The 10,937-nt window shown below is 48.9% G+C and overlaps 1 protein-coding gene across 1 annotated transcript; it reads left to right on the top strand.

The window, feature by feature from the left end:
* The first annotated feature begins 380 nt into the window (after nucleotides 1-380).
* On the top strand, nucleotides 381-9,155 carry PRKAB2 (protein kinase AMP-activated non-catalytic subunit beta 2). The gene is made up of 7 exons (XM_035102109.3): nucleotides 381-798; nucleotides 945-1,111; nucleotides 4,353-4,446; nucleotides 5,041-5,161; nucleotides 5,247-5,380; nucleotides 5,655-5,723; nucleotides 6,727-9,155. The coding sequence occupies exons 1-7, from the start codon at nucleotides 634-636 to the stop codon at nucleotides 6,802-6,804; spliced, it is 828 nt and encodes a 275-aa protein (XP_034958000.1). The 5' UTR covers nucleotides 381-633; the 3' UTR covers nucleotides 6,805-9,155.
* Nucleotides 9,156-10,937: the final 1,782 nt, after the last annotated feature.

Below are 10,937 nucleotides of genomic sequence, written 5' to 3'. Positions count from 1 at the left end.
TTGGGAGGGGTGGCTAATACCCCAGAGGACAGGATCACACTTCAAAATGACCTTAATAGATTAGACAACTGGGCCCAAAGCAAACAAGATGAATTTCAACAAGGAGAAATCCCCCTTCTTCGCAGGTTCTCCCTAAATCTGGGGGTGGGGCACCCGTCCCCCAGTTTTCTCCCCGGTGGGGGAAGCGCGATTCCGACGCCAGACGCAGCGGCGCAATGAGGACCAGCGCCTTGAGGGGCTTCCTACGGCTGGCACAGCTTTCCGGGCCCATCCTGGCCGGCACAGCCCTCCTTCCCCCCGGGGTGCGCGGGTGGAAGGCGAGGCGGGCCTCCTCGGGAGGAGAAAGCGGCCCGCCAGAGGCTCCCTCCCTCCCGTTCGGCATCGTCGCAGTGCGCATGCGCTTCTTGGGCGCCACCATTTTGACGGGCGGCCCCGCCGGGCCGGGGAGAGGGCGCCAGGGGCCGGCCCTTCCTCGCTCGCTCGCGCCGGAGGCGGAGGCCGGAGAGGAGGCCAAGTAGCCCGGCCCGGAGCGAGGCGAGGCGAGGCGTCCCTTGCCGAAGGGCAGCGGCAGTAGCAGCTGCCTCCTCCTCCTCCTCCTCCTCCTCCTCCCGGGGCCCCCTTCGCCCCCCGGCCATGGGGAACACGGCGAGCGAGCGCGGGTCCGGAGAGCGTCCGGGGGGCAAGGCGCCCCGCTCGGAGGGGTCCGGGGTGGCTGCGCCGGCCAAGGAGCCCCCTCCCCACAAGATCATGGTGGGCAGCAGCGACGACCCCGCCCTCTTCAACGCCCCCGGCGCCAAGGTAGCCCCTCCCAACGGACACGGACCCGCTTCGGGGTGGGGTGGGGGCCGAGGGGGCGACTAGAGGGGGGACCCCGCCCGCCCTAGTCTCCCTCCGGGGTCTCTGTCCGGGGTCAGACTCGGGCAACTCTTGCTTCCCTCCTGCAGCTTCCCGGGGATAAAGGCTTCGTGTCTTGGCACCATGACCTGGACGAGTCCCTCAAGCCAGCCCAGCAGGCTCGCCCCACCGTCATACGCTGGACGGAGGGAGGGAAGGAAGTCTTCATCTCGGGATCTTTCAACAGCTGGAGCGCCAAGATCCCTCTCATTAAAAGGTGCGGAAGGAGTTGGCTGAACTGCTGCTCTGCGTGTGTCTCGGGGAGGAGAGCTTGTCCTCTCCCCACCCCAACCGACACAGAGCAAAGCCCGGCCCAAGGAGCAATGGGGGTCTGGGCATGAAAGGCTCTCCGTGACAGGTTTCATACATCCATGCGCCTCATGGGATTGGTATGGCTTGATGGCTCAGCCTTGGGAGCCGCCTCTGTTGCAAAGCATTGTGCTCTGTCTGCTGCAATGGATGCTCTGAAGGCCCCGTGTCCTACATGGCACATTGCAAAGGTTTGAAATGCTTCACATAAAATGTATCATTAATCCTGGCAGGGTAGGGCGGTAACATCTTGGTTTTGTAAAGGAAACAATGACGATTGAGGAGAAGATGTAGTCAGATGTAGCCTCCCCAGGAACACTTCAAGCCTAGTTCAACATGCACTTTTTTAAAAAAAAACTGGAAAAGCTGATTTTTTAAACAATGGAACAGAGATCTACACCACCTCCTTAGCTTATAAATTCTGCTTTTAACTTATACTGGGCATAGACTGAGCTTGAACTGAAGACAAAGTCTATATTTTGTTTAGGAGCCAATTCGCCCACTATCTAGGCTAGGGGTCCCCAAACTTTTTAAATGGGGCTGGTTCACTGTCCCTCAGACACTGTCAAGGGCCGGACTATAATTTGAAAAAAATATGAATGAATTCCCATGCACACTGCACATATTTTATTTGTAGTGCACAAAAAACAGGAAAAACAATACAATATTTGAAATGAAGAACGATTTTAATCAACACAAACTTCTAAGTATTTCAATGGGAAGTATGGGCCTACTTTTGGCTAATGAGATGGCCAATATCACCAATGCTCATCCCTACAACCCAGCCTACACATGGATCTCCCTCACCCCCATGGCCCAGTCTACATGCAGGCCTTCCATGCCCCCATCCCCACGACCCACCCTATACATGTTTCTGCCAGCACACATCCATCCCCACAACCCAGCTTATACACGTCTCCTTAACGCCCTTCCCCACAACCCAGCCTATGCATGTGCTTCCCTAACCCAGATCCCCATGACCCAGCCCGCACCCGTGTCCTTAAGCCCCATCCTCAGGGCCCAAGTTGCCTGTCTCTCTCTCAAACCCCCACCCTGTCCTTGCACGCCTGTCCTCCAACCCCAAATCCCCACACGCCAGCCTGCCTGCGCATCTCCCTACCCCTGATCCCCACGGTGTGGCCTGCCCTCATGTCACCCATCCCCACAACTCCTGACTCACTGTGGGGGCAGCTCCTCTGGTGCATCACAAACTCACAGCATTGCAGGCGCACCGTGCCAGATCGGGGCTGGCACCAGGCCCGGGGGGGGGGCGGGGGGCGAGGCAGGTACCCTGGGAAGCAGCAGCGAGGGCACAGTGCACTGCAGTGCCAGCAAGGCCCTCACGCCGGGCCCGTCCTTGCTCACTTCGTCCTGAAAGGGATGCGGTGCCAACGCGGGCCTGCTTCCTTTGCTTCATGATTCTCTCACAGTGTTCCTGGGCAGTGTTTTGAAAACTTTGTCAGCATTTGGGGGGGAAACGCAAACCAGGAGAAAGCCTTTCTCCCCTCCTTCCTCGCTTCTCAGGTGCCTCAGAGACACTGATCCCCCTTCAAGGCTGCCCTCTTGGCCTCTTTACCCCACAGTGGGTGGCGGCTGAGGCGGGCAGGCAGGGGCGGGGAGGCGGCCCAGGCTGCCCAAGCGACGCGTGAGGAGGCCGCAAGCGGAAGACGGGGTCTGGAGCGCACGGGGCGTCTCCTCCGCAATCTCCTCCTGACCCTGGTGGCCCGGATGTGCCTCGTGGGCCTTAGGGGCGCCTGATCTAGGCATTGTGGGCTTGGTAAAACGTACAACTTTAGTCCTTTCCAAACTTGAGTGCAATTTCTGTGTCTGGTCGAGGTTTACTACAACCACTCAAGGCTTCCCTGCTAGATTTGAGCTGCCAGCTAAAACTCTTTACTTTCTAGATTTCCTCTCATGGGCATTCAGCTCCTAAACTGAAAGCTGCTAAAAAGGATTACCCTTGTGAGATTTAGGTTCTGGCCTGCAACATGCTGTGCTGTGCTTCTGTTTCAGCTTCAAGTGATGATTAATAAAATGCTAATTTGTGCGTGGAACTAACCTTTTCTCCCAGGTGCTTAAGTTTAACTTCTTTTACTCAGATCCATTTACTGCGACTGAGACGCTTCCTCAGCTGTCACAGGTTGTAAGAGCACAAAGATAATTGCAGGACAGGCTGTTCTCCTTTAAGCCTCCCTCCCCACCAGTACCCAAAAGGGAAGGCAAAAGATTGGGGGTGTCATTTCTAATAAATTCCAGACCTTACATTATTTTTGAAATTTTATTGAAGTCTATTTCATACAATATCATACAGAGAACAAGACTCGAGAGAAAGCTGGCACACATTGGAGGTCCCTTGAACTTGACGGGTAAAGTGGGCAAAGGGATGAACCGCTGTGCCAACTGCTCACCTTAAAAACCACCCTGAAAGAATGAGGACATAAGGTTTATCTAAAGCATCATTAAGACACTAAAGACCAAGGGGTTGCTTTGAAATAGGAGTTTAAAAAGTTTTAATGTGGCACTGGAAAACTATCAAGAAGGCACCATGTGAGCTTCTCTGGAAAGGCTGTTCCCAACGGGCTCCATCATTGAGTAGGCCATCTCCTTTGTGGCCGTCTCCTCCCTTCACTTGACAGTAGGATATACAATTGGGCCCCCAAAGGGGATCTTAAGATTGAAGGAGCCCTGTGTGGTGGGATCTTCCAGGTAACCCAGTCTCATGGCAGTATTGCTGTGGCATTTGTGAATACATGACAATTGCAGTTTTAGTACTTTGCTGTTCTTTTCAGGGCTCCCTGTAAATTCTGGCACAATGTAGCTCACTTAATACTTTGAATAGTTTGATTAGTTTACAAGCTAATTGAAGCAGTGTTTTCTAAGTTGTCAGTTTGTTTTTTTGCAAGCTTTTGGGGGCATCTAAAATTTTAATCCCCCATTTTTGAAAGTAAATGCGTAACGTGTTTTATATTGACTATTTTTATTTCTGTTGTGTTTTTTAAAAAAATTATGTATGCCACCTGGAGCTTTATGGTTATGGGGCAGCATAGAACCATGGTTGATACATGAGTGGGCAGATGGTGCTGTGAGTGGATGGATGAGGCTCTAAGCTGCTGCCTCTCACTGTGGATGATCACTTCCTCTCCTTTCAGCCACAATGACTTTGTCGCTATTCTGGACCTTCCTGAAGGGGAGCACCAGTACAAGTTCTTTGTGGATGGCCAGTGGGTTCATGATGCCTCCGAGGTAATTCCTTTTCTTCCATGTGTCTGCCTCATATCGCTGAGAGGTCCTTCTACATTCTCAGGTGGGCTGGGCTTGACCTTGTTGCCTGCCCTGCCAGCTTATTTCTCTGAGTCAGGGTCACAGGCTGCAGGCTACTTTCCTGGGAGGTTCAGTGCACTCTGTAGCTTCTGGTAGCTAGACGAGGCAAGCAGGAATCGCCAGGGCTTCTGTGTCATTGGAATGACAAGGCCCCTGGCTTTCCTTCCAGCTTGGCTGGATTATTTGACTGCTTCTATGATGTCTTCTCTTTTTCTCTTTTTCAGGTTAGAATCCCTGGCTTCTGAATTTATGTACTGCTCCCCTAGTACATATTCTGACTAGCTTTTCGATGTAGTTTTAATTGAATAGTGAGACCTTGTGTTCTGCATTGCTTATATGTTACATCTACCACTACTGAGGATTTTTAAGTCTTCCTTTTTTGTAGCTGTGTTTAACCTCCTCTACACAGTTCTCCTTGCTTCACCTGGGATGTGACTTTGTTCTCTGCATATATATGTTGGGAAGGTTGGGGATTTGACCTGCAGCTGTGGCCTGTACCTCTGTCTTGTTTTTCAGCCAGTGGTCACCAGTCAGATGGGGACAATTAACAATCTGATTCATGTCAGGAAGTCTGACTTCGAAGTGTTTGATGCTTTAAAGGTGGACTCCCTAGAAAGCTCAGAGACTTCCTGTCGAGGTGACTTTCTTGTGCTGTTGGTGTCAACATCCAAAATGATGGTGTTTCCTGGTTTCCTTTCTCACACTATCTTTATTTTTAATAGACCTTTCCGGCTCCCCTCCTGGAATATATGGCCAAGAAATGTATGTTTATCGACCTGAGGAGCGTTTCAAGTCTCCACCCATTCTTCCTCCCCATCTCCTCCAAGTCATCCTAAACAAGGATACTAACATTTCGGTCAGTACCAATCCGAAGGCAGTATACAGCAAGACCTTTATAGTGGATGAATGAGTCCCAAAGGGCTCTATTGTGGGAGGTGCAGCCTTACTCTAAAGTGAGTTGTGGTTCCCAGAGTGTCTGGAGCAAAACAGGTCACATCTACCTGCTATGGGGTGTGCCCACGTTGATTGGCCTCATGTGGCTAAAATGTAAGGTACCGTACATGTAAGCACCCAGTGACAGAATTGGAAAGGGCTGCATAGGTGAAAAGTGACATTTCCTTCTGTTTCAGTGTGACCCAGCCCTCTTGCCTGAGCCAAACCATGTGATGCTGAACCATCTCTATGCCCTGTCAATTAAGGTAAGGCCAGGACCAGGCAGCCTGCAGTGCTTCTTCCTCCTCCTTGGAACTTGAGGGCAATGGACTGAATGTTCTGTCTCTTCTCTCTCATTCCTGCCATGTACAGCACCATCTTGCTAATTGCTCTCCCACCTTTACCTCCTTGCCCAGTCGCGGGTTTGAACAGTTTAGAATTCAGTGGAAGATTTAAAAAAAGCAGTCTTGGGGAGAAGCTGAAATGAGAGACTAAACCACTGAGCCTCTTGGGCCTGCCAATCAGAGGGTCGATGGTTTGAATCCGTGTGACGGGGTGAGCTCCTGTTGCTCTGTCCCAGTTTCTGCCAACCTAGCAGTTTGAAAGCACACCAGTGCAAGTAGATAAATAGGTACCACTGCGACGGGAAGGTAAACAGCATTTCCATGCGCTCTGGTTTCCGTCACAGTGTTCCATTGCGCCAGAAGCAGTTTAATCGTGCTGGCCACATGACCCGGAAAGCTGTCTGTGGACAAGCTCCCTTGGCCTGAAAAGGGAGATGAGTGCCACACCCCCTAGTCCCCTTCGGCTGGACTTGACCGTGCAGGGGTCCTTTACCTTTGCCTGAAATGGAAAGTCTGAGGCTGCCTATATCATATCCCACTTTCTTCCAGCTCTTCTCAAGGAGGATGGGAGCAGCCCATTTTACACTTTGAGTCTGCAAGTATTTTACTTTGGAAGAAAATTAAGGATGGGGAAAGAGGAAGGGTGAGAGTGTGTCAAAACCCTCTAAGCACAAACTTTCTGCTCTAATATCTTCATTCTCTTAACCCCTGCTCAGAACTTCTTCCACCTTCCTCTGTAAGCAGTTAGTGAGGAGTCGCCAATATCTGGTGCTCTCCAGATGTTTGGGACTACAGTTCCCATCATCCCTGATGATTGTCCATATTAGCTGGAGCTGATGGGAGTTGCAGTCCAAAACATGGAGTGGAGATCACCATGGCATGGTATTCTAGAACCTGTTAATCCTCCTCTCTCCTCTCCTCCCAGGATAGTGTCATGGTGCTCAGTGCGACCCATCGCTACAAGAAGAAATATGTCACTACTCTCCTCTACAAGCCCATCTGAGTTGGGTCTGTCCTTGTCTCCATGGGAGCCCAGGCTGCTGCTTTGTCTGCGCACATCGGAAGAGAAGCAGAGACAAGAGCAGGTGTCGGCTTCTGGGCTCTTTATCAGAGGCTACTGCTCTGCGTGAGATCAGTCTCTCTTGGCTTTGCAGGCTGATCAAGAGCTTTCTTTCTTGATGGCTGTTTGTGACATACAAGGATATTACCAAATTTGGGGGGTGCATGACCTTCTATAGACTTCTCAACCATGGGGGTGAAATGGCTTCCTCCTGGGGAATGTGAAGAAGCTTCGAGGCGTCCTTTCTTGCTAACCTATCCTGGACAGCCTTTTGTAATCCCCCAAGAGTTTTCTAGGAGTAGAACAGTGTCAAGGTAGAGATCGGCTGCTCCTTATTTTACCTGGCCCTGGGAGAATTATACATTTCCTGCTCCCTTCATGTTATAGTCATTGTTGCCAAGGCATGCTACAATGGGGTGACCGGGACCCAGAGGACAGGTCTATCTAGCACATGGTTACAAATCATGAAGACTAGACAGAACCTCCACACTTACAAGGAGTGAGCTACTGAATCTCCGTTCCCATCAAGTGCTGCCTGTTGGTTTCCCGACAGCATCTTGTTGACCATGGTAGGAGGAAGTGTGTTGGACTACACAGACCTCTGGTCTAATGGGGCAGGGCAGTTCTACTGCTGCAGGCCTTTCGCAGCCACACCCAATATTGCGGAGTTGCTTCAGTATGGCACCATCTTAAACCATAAGGTGTGTGTCCTTTCCTGTGGAATCACACTGTTCTGGAGCAGTATTTTCAGTGTTGGACACTCCTGTGAAGGGCCCTTGAGTCGCTCCTCTTCGGAATGTTTTTATTATCTAAGAAAAGAATCGGCTGTGGTCTGCAGACATATGCAAACAAATATTGTGCAGCAGGAAGTAGCTGCAGTGTGGAAGGTAATTGACGCTGGAAATGTGGAGCTGCCTTGCAGTCTCACACCAAAGGTCCATTTTGCCCAGCCAGCTGGAAGCTAATAAAGAGAGCAGGTTTATGAAGACTTTCCTCTCTTCTTTATCCCCAGAATCAAAGGCATATCACATCTGAACGTTGAGGCTGTTTTAAGATGTCATGAGTAATATTTAATATTCACATTCATTGGAATTGGCTTTTCCTGCCTATTTTTAGCCCTTAGCTGCTGGGGAGAGCCTGGCTACTGCCTTCACGCTATACTTGTTTTGGGCAGACCATCCAAATCGGAACTTGGGGTGACCTGTAGTTAGCCAACTCCCTTTCCCTAACACATTAGCTTTGGGGGCATTTTGACGTAAAATTTTGTGTGTTTTAAAAATGAATTTTATATGGGCATAGGAAAAAGTCCTGATATACCTGACATTTCTCTGGTGGCTAGCACATCTCTTAGGATATTGAGAATCACAGTTTTGACTTACTGTTGTCTTAAACATTTTCTAACCTTCAAAACAGTGGATATTTGGGGGTGGGGAAATGAGAGAATTAGATGCTTTAAGAAATATTTTTACCCAGTGCTGTTCTAGGCACATATAAGCAAGTAGCCTAAGTCATTAGTCACTTGGACCATGCTGTCGGCTTAGATTAGGCATCCCCAAACTTCGGCCCTCCAGATGTTTTGGACTACAATTCCCATCTTCCCCAACCACTGGTCCTGTTAGCTAGGGAACATGGGAGTTGTAGGCCAAAACATCTGGAGGGCCGCAGTTTGGGGATGCCTGGCTTAGATTGTGATGTGGAGAGAAGTGCAGAAATGCAGGAAGAGAACAGAAGAGTTGAGGTGAACTAAGAAGTGGGCTGGGGCTGGTAGCAGCCAGGGAAGGGGCAGGGCTAAAGTGGCAGAGGCTGTGGGGGGGGGGCATAAATAGAAAAGGGTCTCCGTACGGCTCTCACATGGCACATGGTTTCCATACTGGCAGGTCACCTGGCAGAGAGGAGTTTAATATTCAGCCTGATCCTTTTCCTCCTAACAAATCTGGCAGGAGGTCCTGGCTGAGCATGAGGAGCCACAGGGAGCACCTGCACAGGATACTGTCCCTTTTAATGTATTACAGATATTTGCAATATAGAATGGGTTCCTGTGGACGGTGCTCTTCCAAGTGTTCCTGGTGATGGCAGCTTGTATGGGGTAAGAGGAGCCACTTTTCCCTTTACCCTGAAAAAGTGTCATCACAAATACTTTGGAGGATCATCCCAGAATCTACGTTGACCCCTCTCCCATCAGGAGCATAGTCCAGTTTTAATTTATTGTGTACAGAAACTGAAGAATTTTTTTTCATTGAAATGTAACTTTAATCAAAATGTATGCAAGTTATTAAATGAAAAACAGGCTTGGTGCTGAGTCTCTTGTGGTTCTTAGTAGCTTGGACTTTTTTGCGGGGAGGTGTGTGTGTCTCATGTTTGCTCCTGTGGTGGAAAAGTGACTAGAAGCAAGCAAAGTCATGGCTTCCTAGATTTATGGCCTTTATAGGGATTGTGGGGATGGCCAAAGGGGGGCAGGGATGGAGCCCCAGAGATCTGGAGACATTGACTCTCCAGCTGTGTGTATGCAGCCCCAGCAAACCCGCTTATGTGCATCAGTGAAGTGGGTCCAAAGGCTAAAACTACCTAATTGCACCCCTCCAAGGATGTAGCTCAAAATTTGCTCCTTTAGAGGGAGCACAACTCCACCCAACACAGATTAGCGCTGCTCACTACTGGCCAATAATGTCTCTGCCGTACCTGGGTTGAGTTTTAGCTTCTGGACCCTCAGCAAGTCCATTATCAACCCTAGACGCTGCCTGAGAAGGCCGGAAGGATTGCCTCTTTCCACCTGGCTTTGGGCAGGGCCTGGCAGGCTTCACAAGGGTTGCGGCTGCTACTTGGCAGAGAGGACTCCTCTTTTTAATTGATTTTAAGTTAGGTATATTTTATCTGTGGTGTTTTAAATGGTGGGGGTGTTTTAAATTTTGACTTATGATTTGGTTTTTACTGTGTTGGGGGTGGGATTAATATCTAGTTGGGGCTGGGGTTTGTTAATCTATATATATATATATATATATATATATATATATATATATATATATATATATATAAAAATGTAAACTGGGCATGTGTGTTCCTCTCCAATGTCCAACAAAACCGCTTGACCGATTGCATTCAAATTTTAACACAAAGTCAAATGTGGCTGGAATAGCAAGCTCATACCGTTTTCAAAGACAAATGTCACACCTGGGCCACATAAAACCCCAAAACCCTGTGTTCAAAACACACAACTCACCCTAAAGTGCATGCTGGGAAATAGAATCAGGAGACCTTGCACAACTGCATAGCTGCAAAGTTATCCCTTTTTTAAAGGGATTTTCCCTTATGCTGAATAGGCTTCCTCTCGAGAAAAGGGAGAACTTGGCAGCTATGCAACTGCGGCCTCTACACTGGTACTGCAGGTAGGAAAGCTTCCCACAAACAACCAAAATCACCACACACTGGCTGGAAAATGTAACAAGGAATTTACTCGAAAGCTAATCTAAAGGAATGAACTCATGGTCATTCAACTAAGCCAAATAATTAACAAAGCCATGTATAGGTCAGAGTCATAGAATAAATGCACTGTGCAAGATAAATGTTTACGACTGAACCATTCAGCAATAGGCTAGATATTCAACAAGGTCCTGATGCCAACAAAAAGTTCACAAGTAATAATGGGTGGAATGACAATGGAATTCTTCAGGGGTTTTAAACAGAAACCTCCTGGATGTAATCAAAGAGATGTTTCAGTGGGTCTTGCATAATCACCACCCAAACGATACAGACACAGGAAGAAGAAAAACCTGGATAATGTCTTCCGGATCTGAGCTGTGCTCCATTGTCTCTCCATAGCACCATCACTGTAACTGGAAGCACTTAAAGAATTATAATCATTAGGTAAATTACTGTTTCTACGGCCACTTTCATATCATATTTCATATTGTTAATGTTGTAAATTTGTGTTACCTGTTAAATCTTTTACTAACACGCTTAATGGGAAACAGATTGTTTTACAACAATTTCCCAATTGCTCTACTAAAAATTGTGTGTACTGCATACAATGTGCCTGTAGCACTACACATGCAGTTAGAACCAGGATAATTTGTGCGCCA

This window comes from Zootoca vivipara, chromosome 7, assembly GCF_965207765.1.
Source record: "Zootoca vivipara chromosome 7, rZooViv2.hap1.1, whole genome shotgun sequence".
NCBI classification, from domain to species: Eukaryota; Metazoa; Chordata; class Lepidosauria; order Squamata; family Lacertidae; genus Zootoca; species Zootoca vivipara.
This window is presented reverse-complemented; position numbering and strand designations above follow the sequence as displayed.